Genomic DNA, 18,348 nt, shown 5'->3' on the forward strand with positions numbered 1-18,348 from the left:
TGTGACTGGGGCGTCGCTGTAACCTCGATAAAACTTCCACTCATGAGCGTTTTTATTACTTTAAAGCATTAAATCTTTAAAATATACAGCCATGTACTTAACTGTTACAAAGTAACAGAAAATAAAACAATTCAGCCGTAATCTGCGCAGCCGAGAGTGCATGCATACCTGTTTTCGTTGTCCTTTCAGCAACAAAGTGGTATTTTGACCAAAACTTGATTTTCATAAATCCCCAAGAGTCCAAAGAAATGTAATATCCAAGCTTTATATTCCAAAACGATCTCTTCGCCTCACAATGTTGAGGTTTCTGGCCGAATCACAACGGAAAAACGCGAAACAGTTTTCCATTTCCGCACTTGTTCCGCACGAGCTAAATGCTCGAAGTGGCCGTCATCGTGTACCGACAGTATCTTCTTCTTCTTCTTCTTCTTTCTAGTTTATTGGCGGTTGGCAAACCAACTTAAATGTGCATTACCGCCACCAACTGTACTGGAGTGTGAACGAGAGATAAATGCAGAAAATAAATAAACCAAAATAAAAAATAAAAAAAACCAAATATTCGAATGTCAAATTTTCAAATCGAATACCAACCCACCGAACGAATATTCGAATATTCGGGTCCAGCCCTAATATTATTCTATTTTTGTCTGTTTAATTTAATATACGTTTTTAATCGCTCCTTAATGTTTTATGTAAAGCACTTTGAATTGCCTTGTTGCTGAAAGGTGCTGTAGATGGTAAAGTTGCCGTGCCTTACAACCTCAGTCTGTCAGTCAGTCACCAGGGCACAGAAACCACCGTTGTGCCTGCTTGTCTCAGAGGAAGTGTAATGCCAACTGCACCGCGACCGCTTTCACCTCGCCATTAATAGGATATCGGTGTCTGCGTGAAGTTTTGAGAAGTGTAACCACACTTGCAACCGCTTTACCGGCATTGCCGTGACTCTCTGGGACTTCAACAAAACTGCTGAGACGACTTACATTGCTCCTTCTGCTAGAGGTGTGGGACCCTGCAATATTTGGTATCGATTGTAAATACAGGGCCAGTATAGACGATACCGATACTTTTTAATAATTAAGGTGGATGCATCATCAAATTGGTAAATCTGAATGAATTTTCATGGCCTTTAAGTGGTTTTGTGATTTTTCCTTGAATTATTAATAAGTTAAAACCCAGGACAGAATTTTCATATGCTTGTATACATTTGTTGTGTTACCACTATATCTTACGGCCTTTTTAGAAATTATACAGCTTGTCGTTTTTTCATTTTCAGCCTGAAAATATAGCGATACAGCGCTCCTCTTCCTCTCTGCCATTCTTCTGCTCCGTCTCTGTCCTGCCTGGCTGCTTGCTTGTTTGCTGAGTCACGTGACGGTACAACATCAAATCACAAGAGGGGGGAGGAGGAGCAAGGCGTGCCTGCTCTGCGCTGTAACAGGACCGGCACTTGAAAGCAGCGGCACTTAACCAAGACACCGACAGCCAGGTCACTTCTTTGATGAAACCACAGCGGTGCATACTGGAGAGAAACTGAAACTAAAGTATCAATCTCATTACACTGGTACTGATCAATATCAATACCAACGTTGGTATCGATATTTGGATCGATCCGCCCACCGCTACCGTCCACGGGTAGGCGTGCGCGGGTGTGTGTGTGTGTGTGTGTGTGTGTGTGTGTGTGCCAGAGCCCCGCTGTCTGTCAACATGCAGAGAAGACATAAGCTTGCGCTTACTTGCTCTCAGGTACCGAAATTTGGCACAGTTTGATTTAGTGTGAATCGGTCCACGGTAGTACCGATGTAATTTGGTCAGTACCCAAAAAAACATTTTGGTACCCAACCCTACTGTCTTGTTGTTCTTAGACATTCCTAAGAACCTAGGATTTTATTGATTCCTGTGACTCACTGATGGAAACCACCGGTGCTTATACCAAGCTTACAGAATGACACCAGGCTTGTGACTGCTGATGCGTCTGGTCTCTTACCCTTGCATATTCAATCTTGAGTGTACAGCAACCAGCATAGATGTCAGCTCCGTTGAGAGCAGCTTTGGCCTTCTGAGCACACTGAACTGACTCAAACCTGAAAGAGTGAGGTTAAGGAGAGGATACGGTACATTCCAACACACAGATCCAAACGGCATGTAAAGACACATACGTTCACGCATTCAGTAAGGATACTCCACCATGGCCTGGATTCCATTTCGTTTAAATATGACGATCCTCAGCACACTGCCGATGGGGTTACATACTGTGTACAGAACATCCTAGAGCAGAATGAAAAGAAAAGAAAAAATTCAACTTAATCTAAAAGTCTCTAATGCTGCAGTGTGTCTTAACCTGCCTGATACAGGTACATGCCTCAGGGAATTGTGCATTGTATTAATACCATAATGATACTGGTAAGAGAGAAATATAACTCCATGCTGATCTTAAGGTCTTGTTTTAGGGATCTAGACCATACTCACATCAAATCCATCACCAAATCAGCCTTTTTTCATCTCAAAAACATCTCCAGACTCCGGCCATCACTCTATGACTCCGTGACAGAAACCCTCATTCATGCTTTCATAACCTCCCGTTTGGACTACTGCAACGGAGTCCTGTCTGGGTTCCCCAGCAAAACCCTAGAAAGGCTCCAGTATGTCCTAAACTCTGCCGCCAGGGCCCTCACCCACACCAAGACCTGGCAGCACATCAGCCCAACCCTCATCCACCTTCAATGGCTCCCAATTAAGTCCTGCATCACATCTAAAATCCTCCTCCTCACCTACAAATCCCTCAATGCCCCTGGCCCCCCAGTATCTCTCCGACCTCCTCCATCCATACACCCCACCCCGAAACCTGCGGTCCTCAGACACTGGCCTGCTCTCCATTCCCCACACCAGACTCTGTATCTTTGGAGACAGAGCCTTTAGTGTTGCAGCCCCATCCCTCTGGAACACCCTCCCTGCAGATACCCGAAATGCTACATACTGTGATAGCCTACCTACAACTCTTGGCATTGTAGAAATTGGATGTGACTGAATACTGATCCTAAGAGCCCAATTAAATTCATGTGTGATTGTATGGCCTCATAGTAACCATTTTCAATGTGTCGACAGCATTATTTTTATTATTTGAATTTGATAATACTAAAATAATCTATTGTGAGGTAAGGGGTTCTGCTCTAGGAAAATCACAGCATTGTGAAACTAAACCCAGAATCTAGACGGTTATATCATTCAGACACAACTGGGAGGGACTTGAAACTGGGTCCACACTGTTTGTTTGAGTTACCTTCTCATTATGATGTTGTGCAACTTGACTTGCTCTAGATACGTAGTAGGAGGTAAGAACATGCTGGTAATCAGCTATATGGCCAATAATCTGAAACACTATGAAAAAGTATAATATACATGCAGTACATTTTATTTATTAAAATTTTATTTTTTACATTTTTATACGTGCATTATAATTATATTTATAATGAGTTTAAGAAAAAAAACACTAATGACATGAGTCCACAGAGGTAGGGGTGTGTGGTGTGTGTGTGTGTGTGTGTGTGTACCGTGGTTATAGGGTAGAGGGGGTTCTGTATGGACAGCAGCAGGACCTTGTTGCCACTGTTGGGGTTGTCAGCGTTGGTCGGCCTGGTGATTCGCTTGGATGTCGAGTAATTAAAGTATGCCTGTTGGCCTGATGAACAGATGGATGAAAATATAGACATACAATATGCTACATAAAAGCAAGTGTAACTTATCCATGGCATCTGGAAGTCTTTACATGAAAAGCCTGGGAATCAAACCTGCGATGTAAACCGGCTCCTTGGCTCCGCAGGACACACAGCGGTCGGCGCTCTCCACTGCAGAGAACTCCACCAGGGCCTGACGCTTGAATGGCATCATCATCACATAACTGAGAACAAACAAGCAGACCTTGAGATAGGACATACAATTCATTTAAACCTTTTCTACTCTCGGCTAAGTGTTACACAACTAAGCCGGCCTTCTAGGATTTGTCATCTGCTCCAGCCAGGCAGGACTGGAGTGTTTTTTTTAAAGCTACTGCGGTGTTACAGCCATTTTCCACTGGCCGTGTGTGTGCTGTGTTCCGGTTTTGTTCCGTCCTCTGCAATACCACACCGGGAGCGTCTCAGGAGCGGGGGGGTCTTGCTGCCCGACTCACATATTTTATTGTCTCTACAAGGTCTTTACAGAACAATCATGTGTTTATTAAACTTGCACCTACCTTCCACGCCAAGTACTCCTGTAATTAAACTCCATGACTTCTCTTTTCTGGAGTTGTCCTGATAAAAAGGATCTGTGATGTCGTATTATTTTTTCCACCTCCAGCTAGCTACATGCTAACGGCAGTAAAAGATGTCATCTTGGCTGCCAATTTGTTGAATTCTCCTCAATTTCGGGTCACATTACTGCTGAAACGTGCGATTGGGTAGTGTTTGGTTCAGAAGCCTTTATCTGCGATTCCTGACGCTAGTAAGTGATGCTTCGTTCCACTACAATCTAACGTTAGCCTAGTGCTAAATATTAAGTAGCTGCATGCTAACGCAAGATAGCCCTTATCTTGGCGGCCAATGCTGGTCATTTATCCCCAATTTCGGGTCACTTTACTGCTGGGACATGTTCGGTTATATAGTATTTGGTTAAGAAGCCTTTATTGGTGATTTTTTAAGTCCTGCTATATACTCTGTTGCATTAGCTCCAGCTTCAACTAGTGAAACAACAGTGGAGGAAATAATGATATATATGTGTGTGTGTGTGTGTGTGTGTGTGTGTGTGTGTGTGTGTGTGTGTGTGTGTTTTTCCCTGCAGCCCCTTTCAGGTGAATGAGATGTTAATGAATACTGCAACATGCAGGGAGTGTAAATAATGGAGAAGGAGTCGTTTAGAGTGGAAACTGCAGTATCACAAAATGTTTCCTTCTATTATTCAGAATCTGTAACTATCTTTACACTAAAGCTACTGAAGCTCAATGCAGTAGTTTATTACACCAAATCACTTGATATATGTGACTTCATGCCCTTTAAATAATTTTACTTACTTAAAAAAATTAACTATTAACTAACTAACTATTTACTCTTTAAAAAACTTGTATATGCAGAACATTGACAATGTTAAATTATTGGTTATGGTGATGAGTGAGGTGCTTGTGGGAACTTGGAATTGTATCAAGTTCAAATGTATAATTTATCTTTAGTTTTGGAGTGATTTTATTGATGATAATGTAGGTATTTATTGCTGGTAGCCGTGGAGCAAGCGGAGCAGCTGCACCCCTACTGCACCCCTGCCATGCACTTGGCAGGGTTTCTTCTGACTCCATATGAGGGGGAGGTGGTACCATCCTGATGATGTGCACACATGTGCATGTTTACCGTTCCTTAACCAAACAATGTTTTACAAGCAACATATTTTGGGAGATTACTAACATAAAATCATATTACTTTTTAAATGCCTGTAATAGTCAATGATGTCTGCAATGTTACACTGATGGGATGTAAGATTAATTTAGGAAACCTTTAAAAAACAATTGGCAGTCTTGGATACAAAAGAAACAATATTCACTCAGTTTAAAACAGCTGGTTTGATCAATGTGGTTAAACATGACCAGATTATAACACAGATAGTCAGTGGTGTCTATAATGTGAACCCCTGGATCCTAAATATGCAATGTGTCACAAGTTTACATTTCAGCTCAAAGAGTACTACCAGGCTTGTTAGTAGGGCTGGGCGATATGGAGAAAATCAAATATCACGATATTTTTTACCAAATACCTGGAATTCGATACCGCAATGATATTGTAGTGTTGACTATTGGTGTTTTCACAAAATATTATCGCGAACCTCTACTTCACAAGGAGGAGGGGCTGGAGGCCACTGGTCTGTGTGTGCACTATAAAAATACATAGTTGTTTGGGGAAAAAAATCTAATTATTTGGATTTTATCTACCTGAGCGGGGCGCCCAAGTAGGACATATGTATGGGAAACACTGGTGGGTTTTCTGTTTGCTTGGTCAGCAGTGCAGGATTTTGGAGCATTGGCTGGGGAGGACGGTGATTTTGTTATGTGGTACAGTGACTTAACTAGGGAGCAGTTCAGAAAGCTAAAGAAAGCTCATCTTATTGCTCTGGCTGAGGAGGAAGTCCTGCTGGGAAAAGACATCACCAAGCCAGCAATAGCAGCTTCTTTGATTGAGGCTCTACAGTAGTAGTATAGAGGAACTGTGGGGCAGAACAAGAGAGAGAAAAGGAAATTCAACGACAAGAGAGAGAGAGAAAAAAAGTCCATCTAAAAGAAGTTGGCCAGGTCAGAGGAGGGGAAAGCTGCTGTAAACGGGAAGCCGGAGTGAGCAGACATTTGATATTAGCTGTGCAAGCGGTTTCATGCCACCTTTTGATGAAAGGGCTGTCAACATGTTTTTTGTAATGTTTGAGAACATGGCTATGGAAAGTGAGGCTAAGAAGCCATTTTTGGGTTCAAAGTGCACTTACTGGGAAAGCTCAGACAGCAGTGGCGGCTTTGGACACTTATGTGGGCCTTAAGAAGGATGATCTGAGGAAAGCTGTGCTGGAAACTTACGGAAGCTTGCAGGCAGCAGTTCCGTGATTTGAAACGGCAGCAGAACAAATCGTGTTTGGATCTGTGGCGAAAACAAGTAGTGGTGTTTGATCGTTGGATTAGTTCCTGCAGTGCTTTTGACTATCAGTCAGTATCCCCAGGGAGGTTGAGGTCTGATATCAATGACCCTGAGGTGGACGGCCCCCAGCATGCAGCAGAGTTGGCTGACCGCTTTGCGGTGACCCATGGTGGTAGGCCAGGTGGACTGATTGGGAAGAGAAAATTGTTGAGGAGCCTGGAGGAGAACACCAACAGGAAGAGCCTGTTGAGAGTAGGGCAGGGTGACCTCGGCAGTTAGGAAGTACAGGTCCACCCTCAGGTCGCAATCCCACTCCAAAGTCAGAGCTACGATGCTACTGGTGTCATGGTTTGGGCAATAAGAAAAGTCAGTGTCCGAGCTTAAATATGGTAGAACCAGGGTGTTGAAGATGAACTTCACGTCTATGAGGGTTTCACTTCAAAAGGGGCAGTTTCTGCATTGGTGAGAAGTATGCATGCGCAGGGAAAAAGGCAGACTGCTGAAGATGTATCAACAAGGGACGGGGGAACCCAAGGAGGAAATTTAGATTGCAGTTAACAGAGGATAACCCAGACCATGTCAGCGAAGCTGTAGTCTCATTGCCAGACCTATCTCCACAACGCTGCAAAGTAAGGTCTGGCAACTAAAGCATACACTCCTGAATAGGAGAAAAAATGGTCGGGGTTGTTGCATTTGTTTAAAGCAATCACAATTGTCTTGGGCGCCGCTAAGTTCCAGACACAGCGAGCGTGGCGCTGCAAAATGGTCTCAGGAAGGAACTTGTTTGTATGGAATATTTGCACTGCGCAAAAGAAGACGCCACATACAACAGTGTTCCGCATACATAGGTCCTACTTGGGCACCCCGCCCAGGTAGCTAAAAACCAAATTTCATTAAGTTCCCCAATAAACAATGTAATTTTACAGTGCACTCAGACCAGCGGCCTCAAGCCCCTCCCCCCTTCACTTATCGAACGCTTCAGACTGAGAAAAGGTGTTTTGGAGGTGAATAAACGTTTTTCCCCAATTAGAAAGTACCAGGCTCTGCAGTTTCTGTATTGGATGCCTAAACATTATTGCCTTGTGGCGTTTAATGTGTTAACGTTAAGGTTATATTACAAGGGGATCGACTGTTAGTTGGACTCACTGGCTGTGTAACATTAACCTAGATTAGTGTCGATAAAGATCCAGATTTTTCCATAAGCGCGGACGGATATTCAAAGAGCCAACTGCTTTCTCACAGTTTCCCCTCGAGTCCGTTGAATAGCACCGAAGAAACACTTTTAGTGAAACTGCTTCAATCCATGTTTCGTCCGGTTTTGGAAAAAATAAGTAAAGAATTGACACGAGCGGCAAATATGAGACATATTTAGTCCTAATACAAGCTGATGGATCCAGAGAAAGCTGCTCAAAGAGCATTGTAATGTTTAAAAGTTTGTTACAATTTAAAAAAAAAAAAGATTTTAAAAATAATTATTTTTAATAATTTATACGGCAGTGTCAAACCACCCACCTCATGCCAAGGCCGGTGAAGTGGTTGGGAGTTTTGAGGAAGCTGGACAGGAAGCTTGCGAAGCTCAAAAACTGGTGTGTTTATTAACAATACTTACTCAAACCAAGGGAACAAATTGAATCCCGAGAAATACAAAAACTAATTTAAACTGAGGCAAAATAACATCAAACAAAACGGCAACCTCCCAGCAAGTTGCCAAGTCCTTTCTATCTTCCCATTCTTCAGAAGGCACTTTCAACATCTCAGCCTCACATAACTGGACCTACCACCTGCACAGGTAAGGTATAGGGTGAGCTAAACTTAGAAAGCATCATTAACACTCTGGGCCTAATTTACTAACACTAGCGCAGTTTGCGCTGCGTCTGTTTATGCGAGTTTGGTAATAGCGCACGCTATGCTTCCACATTTTGCGTAGTATTTATCAACCCTGACACCCATCAGGCAATCAGCGTCTTTCTCCGCCCACTATACCGTAAATTGCGCTGTAGCAAAGCGGTACTTGTGCTATGATATGGCTGAGTGCAGACTGCGATATTCCCACTGCTGATGCTATGACTGTTTGAAATGATCCTGATGCCAATATTTGTAATGTAGCGAGGAGTTTAACAACTGCTGGAATGGGATGTGAACGCTGAGTGGGAGATTCAATTTCATCTTTGATTTCTTCCAGTAACTCTAATATTGCATGGCTGCTTGATCTGTACCGCTAAATGATGTTGTGTTCACTGACAAAGTGTGATTCTTGTGTTAAAAATATTTTCAGCCTCGCCTATGTCTTCGTCTTGCTCAAATTACTGTTGCCATTTCACCAGCGGCATAAAGGTCTACGAGGAAACTCGATTGCGGCTGGTTTAGACCTGCTTTTAAGAGGCGGAGAATTTCCCCCGCAGAATAGAGGCGCGCTCTTACTGAGAGGCTTTGTAAATACCACGGAATATATAATTAGGTGCACTTTGCGCTTATCCCCCCAACTTTTTGCGTTAAGGACCACAATGGAAACAAGCCTAAGGACCACAATGGAAACAAGCCTTTGGGCTTTATTGTGTTTTTATCCTTTTGAACACCTCTTGTTGATTGTTGTTCAATAAAGTTTTCATTCATTCATTCATTCATTCAACTCCCACTTTCCCCACGACCCTCCCACGAACACATATTGAAAGCGCAACTTGTCTCTTCTCGCTCATGTGGCAGACAATCTGTGATTTTACCCAAGTGCGCCCTGTTTGTAAATAGCCCGCATCGGTTACGTCCGTCTTTGCGACCAATTAACGCGTGGAAACAGGCGCAAACGGCTTGATAAATCTACCCATCTGTATCTGAAAATACCATTACAAGGTACGGAACTGGTGCGGGAGGTGGAGCGCTACCGGTTAGATCTGGTGGGGCTTACCTCTACGTCTCGGTTCTGGAACCATACTCCTGGATAGGGGTTGGACTCTTTTCTTCTCTGGAGTTGCCCAGGGTGTGAGGCACCGGGCGGGTGTGGGGATACTCACAAGCCCCTGGCTGATTGCCGCTACGTTGGAGTTTACCCCAGTGGACGAGAGGGTCGCCTCCCTACGCCTGCAGGTTGTGGGGGGGAAAACTCTGACTGTTGTTTGTGCATATGCACCAAAAAGGAGTTCAGAGTATTCGGCCTTCTTGGAGACCTTGACTGGAGTCCTGCATGGGGCTCCAGTGGGGGACTCCATTGTTCTGCTGCTGGACATCAACGCGCACGTGGGCAATGATGGAGACACATGGAGAGGCGTGATTGGGAGGAACGGCTTCCCTGATCTAAACCAGAGTGGTTGTTTGTTGATGGATTGTCTATAACAAACACCATGTTTGAACATAGGGATGCTCATAAGTGTACTTGGTACCAGAGCACCCTAGGCCAAAGGTCAATGATCGATTTTATAATCCTTTAATCTGATCTGAGGCCGTATGTTTTGGACACTCGGGTGAAGAGAGGGGCGGAGCTGTCAACTGATCACCATCTGGTAGTGAGTTGGGTCAGGGGGTGGGGGAAGACTCTGGACAGACCTGGTAAGCCCGAACGGGTAGTGCGGGTAAATTGGGAACGTCTGGTGGAGGCCCCTGTCCGACAGACTTTCAACTCACACCTCCAGCGGAGCTTTTCGTGCATCCCTGTGGAGGCTGGGGGCATTGAACCCGAGTGGACAATGTTCAAAGTTTCCATTGCTGAAGCTGCGGTGAGGAGCTGTGGTCTTAGCGTCTTAGGTGCCTCAAGGGGCGGTAACCCACGAACACCGTGGTGGACACCGGTGGTCAGGGAAGCCGTCCGACTGAAGAAGGAGTCTTTCCAGGATATGTTATCCCAGAGGACTCTGGAGGCAGTTGCAGGGTACCGAAGGGCCCTTTGGGCTGCAGCCTCTGCCGTGAAAGAGGCAAAGCAGCGGGTGTGGGAGAAGTTTGGAGAAGACATGGAGAAGGACTTTCGGTCGGCACCAAGGTGCTTCTGGTAAACCGTTCGCCACCTCAGGAGGGGGAAGCGGGGAACCATCCAAGCTGTGTACAGTAAGGATGGGACACTGTTGACCTCAACTGAGGCGGTAATAGGGCGGTAGAAGGAGCACTTTGAGGAACTCCTGAATCTGACTAATACGCCCTCTATGTTAGAGGCAGAGCTGGAGGATGATGGGGGATCGTTGTCAATTTCCCAGGTGGAGGTCACTGATGTAGTCAAACAACTCCACAGTGGCAAAGCCCCTGGGATTGATGAGATCCGTCCAGAAATGCTCAAGGCTCTGGGTGTGAAGGGGCTGTCCTGGTTGACACGCCTCTTAAACATTGCGTGGAAGTCTGGGACAGTGCCAAAGGAGTGGCAGACCGGGGTGGTGGTTCCCCTTTTTAAAAAGGGGGACCAGAGGGTGTGTGCCAATTACAGGGGTATCACACTTCTCAGCCTCCCTGGTAAAGTCTACTCCAAGGTGCTGGAAAGGAGGTTCGGCCGATAGTCGAACCTCGGGTTGAAGAGGAATAATGCGGATTCTGTCCTGGTCGTGGAACAACGGACCAGCTCTTCACTCTCGCAAGGATCCTGGAGGGAGCCTGGGAGTATGCCCAACCGGTCTACATGTGTTTTGTGGATCTGGAATAGGCGTATGACCGGGTCCCCCGGGAGATACTGTGGGAGGTGCTGCGGGAGTATGGGGTGAGGGGTTCTCTTCTCAGGGCCATCCAATCTCTGTACGACCAAAGTGAGAGCTGTTTCCGGGTTCTCGGCAGTATGTCAGACTCGTTTCAGGTGAGGGTTGGCCTCCGCCAGGGCTGCGCTCTGTCACCAATCCTGTTCGTAATATTTATGGACAGGATATCAAGGCGTAGTCGGGGTGGGGAGGGGTTGCAGTTCGGTGGGCTGGGGATCTCATCGCTGCTCTTTGCAGATGATGTGGTCCTGATGGCATCATCGGCCTGTGACCTTCAGCATTCACTGGATCGGTTCGCAGCCTAGTGTGAAGCGGCTGGGATGAGGATCAGCACCTCTAAATCTGAGGCCATGGTTCTCAGCAGGAAACCGATGGAGTGCCTACTCCAGGTAGGGAATGGGTCCTTACCCCAAGTGAAGGAGTTCAAGTACCTTGGGGTTTTGTTCGCGAGTGAGGGGACAATGGAGCGGGAGATTGGTCGGAGAATCGGCGCAGCGGGTGCGGTATTACATTCAATGTATCGCACCGTTATGACGAAAAGAGAGCTGAGCCAGAAGGCAAAGCTCTCGATCTACCGGTCAGTTTTTGTTCCTACCCTCACCTATGGTCATGAAGGCTGGGTCATGACCGAAAGAATGAGATCCAGGGTACAAGCGGCGTACAAGTTTCCTCAGTAGGGTGGCTGGCGTCTCCCTTAGAGATAGGGTGAGAAGCTCAGTCATCCGAGCGGAGTTCGGAGTAGAGCCGCTGCTCCTTCGCGTCGAAAGAAGTTGAGGTGGTTCGGGCATCTGGTAAGGATGCCCCCTGGGCGCCTCCCCTAGGGAGGTGTTCCAGGCACGTCCAGCTGGGAGGAGGCCTCCGGGAAGACCCAGGACTAGTTGGAGGGATTATATCTCCAACCTGGCCTGGGAACGCCTCGGGATCCCCCAGTCGGAGCTGGTTAATGTGGCTCGGGAAAGGGAAGTTTGGGGTCCCCTGCTGGAGCTGCTCCCCCCGCGACCCAACCCCGGATAAGCGGACGAAGATGGATGGACATACATGTGCACCCACAACAAAGGCACCCCAAATATTCTAAAAACATAATTCACTGGAGAACTATTACCAATTGTTCTATATCTTACATAAGCCCAGCCCCTCAGGACTTAATCAGGCACACCTGCATACACTCTCCTTAATTGAGCTGGTGAGCAGCTGATCTACCCCCCCACATCACAGACAGAACCATAGCAAAAATACTATGAACCCATAAACCAAACGGGCATATGTCAAATAATCACTTATCAAATAGACTAAAACATTACACTGAAATTAAAGATTTCTGACACAAATCCTAATTAAGTGAATTTTGAGAACAGAGGCTAGTGAAAAGGGAGAAAGGCAGCCTTTTACCATTTCCCTTCCCTTGGAAGTCTGCCACCACATTGAGCTCCTTGGCTCATGATGGCTCTTGTCATGACGGAAGACTTTCGGTCCCCTCTGCGGAAGGCCTCCACCAGTTAGGCAAGAACGGGGCTGCACTGCCCACTCTGCTCTGGGCCATCTGTAGGCAGTAGCTAACCACTCAAATGTTTTTAGTTATTGGTTAATGTCATCTCTGTCTTCCTATCTTGGAATGGCCGCTCTGCTCCAGGTTGCTGGCCCCTCCTGGAGCTGAGGAATGTGGACTGGAGAGGACGATGAACCAGCAGCTTGAAGCCTCAATGATGCACCCCTCTCTTCAGGGCCATCGGGCTCCGTACTCGCTCTGACTGCCCCCCCCGCCTCTCTGCCTCCATCTCATCCCGCACCTGGTTCAGCTGTACCTGGACACTTCTCCATCACTGCTCCTACTTGTAGGCCTCTCTTTCCTGCACTTGCATCTGCCAGAATCAAGGCGTACAGCTGGTCAAATCCTCCTTGGTCAGGACCCCTTTGACCACCTTCGTCTCCACCCAGGGTCTGGTCCTCCAAGAACACCCTGGTCACTCTGGATGGCCTTCTTCCTGCTTCTGGTGTTGGGGTGACTTGGCTTCTTCAGTTTCTTCAGCCTCAGAGACAGAAAAAAAAATCCCACCACTGTCACTAAAAGTCAAACCACCCAGCTCATGCCAAGGCCCATGGAGGAGGTGGGGCGTTTTGAGCAAGCTGGACAGGAAGCTTGTGAAGTGCAAAAACTGGTGTGTTTATTAACTCAAACAAAAGGCACAAACTGACACACCCCCCAGAAATAAAAAAAAAACTAAATGAAACTGATGCAAAAGAACTAAAAGGGCAAGCTGCCAGGTCCTTTCTATTTCCCATTCTTCAGTAGGCACTTTTAACCTCTCAGCCTGACATAAGTGGACCCTACCACCTGCACAGGTGATTATGGGGTGAGCTAAAGCAAAATTTACACTCTATATCTGAACATACCATTACAAGTAGATAGATCAGTTACTGCTGACATTACCATCTATACATATATGTGCACCCACAACAACAGGCACCCCAAATATTATAAAAATGTCATTCACTGCAGAACTATCTTACCTATTGTTCTACACCTTAAGAGTGCCCACCACCTCAGGAGCTAATCAGGCACACCTGCATGCACTCTCCTTAATTGAGCTGATCTACCCCCCACATCACAGACAGATCCATAGCAAAATATGAACCAATAAACCAAATATCAAATAATAATTTATTAAATAAACTAAAACATTACACTGAATTCAAGATTAACTCTTGTGCAGCCATAAAAATGTGTGATTTGTGTGACAATTTTAGCTCACACTGTTGAGCAGCAGCAACCTGAAAACAGCTTATGTAACACTACACACAATAAGTGCACAACTACAACAACAACAACACTTTTGTATGACATTATGAAAAACTGGACTAACATAACCAGGCTGGCTGAAACTGTTTCCTTCCTACAGCCATGAAGCCAATTCATTCAAATTTTAAAAGAAAGCGCCAGGAAGTTGAAGGGAGTCAAGGGGGTGCACAACAGGTAGGATGCAAACTCTTAACAATGAAATTGTCAGACAATATTGCTGTTGGGAAACAATATTAGATCGTGGCTTGAAATTACACAATTCAAGTCCTGGCATTACCTCACAAAGCATAGTATGTCTGTGTTCAAACTTTTAAGTCTTGATCAGTGGCTTTATGTTTTATGTTTTATTTTAAGAATGTTTTTCCATGTGTGCAGGCAGGACAAGCAGACAGCCAGAAAAGGTCCTGCAAAAAGGTCCTTTAGTGAAGTTGGGGCTCTTGTGTTCCGTAAAGATGATTTAGAGCATCATCTCTGAGTCTCATAAACAAAGCTTGGAAAAGCAGGCTTCACTTACATCTGGTATGTACCAATTTGTTTTTATCTTATGTAATTACACGTTGGTAACATATATCATCATTGTTGAGCATGAAGCTGTTGTTGGAGGATCTAAGTGCCTGTATTGGCTTGTTAAATATGAAATAGCACATCACACCAACTACCCAAAACTATAGAAACAACTACAGATCCCACAGAATAGTAGACGAGATGCTAGACATCCTGGCAATGGGTAATTGAGGAGCCTCTCCTAAAAGATACGAAATCTTCTCAAGCCTTCAGCCTGAAAATTGATGAGACGACGGATGTCTCTGTAAGCCGACAGCTTGACATACATATCAGGTATGAATTTTGGAGCTGGTAAAAGGTAAATAAATAAAATTGCATGCCAATATCTTGAAATCATATGCCAATAACCAGCATTTTATCATGTACGTGGACAAAGAGGGACAAGTCTTTAATCATTTCCTGGACATGGTATCCATGGATGATGGTAAAGCTGATACCATTGTTGCTGCTGTAAAGGAAGTCTTGCAGAAAAAGGAAATCCAAAAAGACAGACTGTATGGTCTTGGGACTGATGGCGCAGCAGTAATGACAGGTATTGAAATTATTTCTAATTACAATTTGACATTCTGTTTTTTTCTTTTTCCTCAAATGTCTGATGAATAGGGTGACAAAGCAACTCACTGACAGCTTCCCCAAGCTTATTTCAGAAGCATGTGCTGCTCATCGACTTGCACTTGTATGCAAGGATTCATCTAAAGAGGTCAAGTGCACGGGAACATTCCACGACCATCTCCAAGAAATCCATCTGTACTTCCGCAACAGTGCCAAACGGACAGCGATGCTGAAGTCAGCAGCCAGTGTCCTTGGCATCAGTGTGCTTTAATTTGCTTTTGTATACAGTTTTATCATGTTTATTTGGTATTAATTTAAACCATATTCTACCTCTAGGAAGTAAAGGATGCACGGTGGCTGTCCCAGCTGCTCGCAATTCAGAACCTTCAGAAGAACCTGCAAGCTGTTCTTTCTGCATTAGCAGAGGAGGCAGACATCAAAAAGTGTCCAGTGGCCAAAGGGCTGTACACAGTTTGTGCCACTTACAGGTTTGTTGCTGAATTATATCTATAGGCTGATGTTTTGCCCCACCTTGCACGGCTGTCAAAGGTTTTCCAGAAGGCAGACGTCAATTTTCTGCACATCAAACAGCAGGAATTTTACAGGTTAATTTTCTGCCATTTAGTTGTTTAGTAGTTCCCAGTTTCATGAAGACCTTGATGACCCGGCTGGACTTGGGTCCTTTAGGATTATCAATGAGAGCAGAGGAGAGGAGTAGGAGGGGGTCAGAAGCACAGAAGAGCTGTGGATCAGATTCCTCAGAGATGTAAATGCATACATTTTAACCATAACTTTCGAGAAATTTCTTTCGTTAGCGGATGACCAGGCAAGTGGGCCAAGGCTGTTTACAACCACCTTGACAGACCTACAACAGAAACCGCAAGTTTGACTTCCTTTTAATGGAAACATGCAATTTGACTTTGGCAAAACAACCGTGTAGCCTGTTCAGCAGCGGTAGCCGACCAACGGTGAGTCGTTTTAAGCCGAGAAAGTGTGTCTGTTAGTCGGGTAGAGAGGACGGCGAGGTAGTGGTGTTTTAGCGGTTGTTGCTGTAATTTTAAGCCGAGATAGGGTGGTTGTCAGTCGGGTACAGAGCTCCTCGCAAGCACAGGCTTTTATGACTGTCAACATAGCCAGCATCTAACGTTAGCTACTCCGCTGCGCTGTGGAGTAATGTCTGGCTTTGTCAGACTAGTGTCTAGCAACATTGTTAAATGCTGCAGTCTCAACCTGGCAACCTCCGTGTACTTCGAGTCTGGGGGGGCCCGAGGGAGATGACTCTCTCCAGTATTTTGAATTTGTACTGCAGTAACTATTTTAAACGCTAGCTGTCAGTATTACATATTGGACCTTTAAGAATGAGAATAAGACAAAACATACAGATACACTAAATATCTTGTAATAGAATTTCTGCTGGCAAAATATTATTTACACAAAGGTAGATCTCCTGACTTTGAAGCATTTTAAAAAATCATTATATGACAGTATCATTATTTACTTAGGTTATTTTACTTCCTGGATGTGTCAGGCCTGTGGTTGACTGGTGACCTGTTCAAGGTGTACACCTCCTGTCATCTAATGCACGCTGGGGTACATGTACGTTCCAGACCCCAGGATAACACGCACATTTTAACAATTTGTTTTACAGAGACATAAATATTATAGATGCAGTTAAATACATATACAAAAGCATGGGCCATTTGCATACAGCAGGTCTTCATAATATTAAGCATATCCCACCTTTCTCATGCGTATAAGTAACAGCGTCTTCGCCATATATGGCGGCTGCCTATGATAGCAGATAGCACAGCAGGCGCGTAGCCAGTAATGGGCCAGGGCGGCACTGGCCCGCCCACTTTACTCACTGGCCCACCCAGCCAAGTTTGATCAACACGTTTTGTTTTCTTATGAAAAATATTCAAATGTATGTAAAAAACAAGAAGTAGTAACATAACTAGTTGTGTGTGTTTAATGTGTCTTCTCTTCTGATTAAAAACGAAACTGTTTAAACCCTAGAATAAGGATCAAACAATTAGGACGCCTTGGAATGTAGGTGGTTGCTACGGTAACAACAGGCAGACTCTCCGGGCTGCCTTCAGCAGCTAACGTTAGCTAGCTGGCTGTTTAGACAACGTAGCTACCATGGATGTGTTAAGCAATGTACTGTTAAAAGTTACCGCGACAAAAATGGCTTCTCTTTAAAGTGGTATGGACAGTTTTCTTGGATGGAATCCAGTGGAAATAAGGACGAGCTTTTCTGCAGCATGTGCAGACATTTCCCCAGCGGAGCTGACAGCCCATCAGAGAGAGAAGAGGCCCTCACAGAGGGAACATTAAGTCAAACGGGTTTCATTCTTCTCACGTTATTATTTAAGTAACCTAGTAACCTTCCTATTTAGTAAGAAATGGTGAACACTGGTGATACCTTCTAGCTGAAACATGTTTGTGTTTTGCCCACATTAAATAAGATAACTTATCTGTGAGTGACGTAGTTTTTAGTTTTCTTTGACCCTGTCACTGCCGTAGACTCGATACACTGTCTAAGATTTGGAGCCTTGCCGGCCACTTTTCATTATATCTTTCATAATTTAAATAATGCTAGGCTGGAAGTTTTCATTCTTTGATTTTCTTTTACTGCTGGTAGCTGCTCATGATCTGACCGTATAGTCCTGAAGCATATGGATAGGATATGTTACATGTGCGAGTTTTGTCTGATGTAGGCTATTCTATGTCATGCAGTATGTAATTTAGATGCCTTCTCTGCTGTTTGGGTTCATGGGCAGTGGTGGCCTAAAGGTTAGTGAAGCGAGCTTGTGACCGGGAGGCCGTCGGTTCAATCCCCAGACCGACAGGATAAAATCTGGGTGGGGAAAGTGAAAAAACAGCGCTTTGTCCCTCCCTCGTTACCACCACTGAGGTGCCCTTGAGCAAAGCCCTTAACCTCCAACCGCTCCAGTGGAACTGCTCAGTGGTCAGCAGATCAGACTGTGGTTGTACTGGGCAGCTTCCAGGTATGAATGTGGAACTGTGTGAATGTGACAGGTCGTTGTTGCAAATGAGAAGTTGTTCTCAATCGACTTACCTGGATAAATAAAGGTTAAATAAATAAAATGTTTATTTGCCACTTTGTGCAATA

General features: G+C 44.9%; 1 protein-coding gene across 1 annotated transcript in view; it reads right to left on the reverse strand.

Annotated features, from left to right (window-relative positions):
- Positions 1–18,348, reverse strand: part of LOC120548034 (heterogeneous nuclear ribonucleoprotein L-like) — a 73,214-nt gene that overhangs the window by 22,739 nt on the left and 32,127 nt on the right. Inside the window, exons 3-6 of the mRNA XM_039783966.1 lie at positions 3,786–3,895; positions 3,549–3,676; positions 2,180–2,265; positions 1,985–2,081 (exon numbers count right to left, since the gene is read on the reverse strand). Coding sequence (XP_039639900.1) covers positions 1,985–2,081; positions 2,180–2,265; positions 3,549–3,676; positions 3,786–3,895 — 421 coding nt within the window. The remainder of the gene's footprint in view (positions 1–1,984; positions 2,082–2,179; positions 2,266–3,548; positions 3,677–3,785; positions 3,896–18,348) is intronic.

This window comes from Perca fluviatilis, chromosome 19, assembly GCF_010015445.1.
Source record: "Perca fluviatilis chromosome 19, GENO_Pfluv_1.0, whole genome shotgun sequence".
Taxonomy (NCBI): domain Eukaryota; kingdom Metazoa; phylum Chordata; class Actinopteri; order Perciformes; family Percidae; genus Perca; species Perca fluviatilis.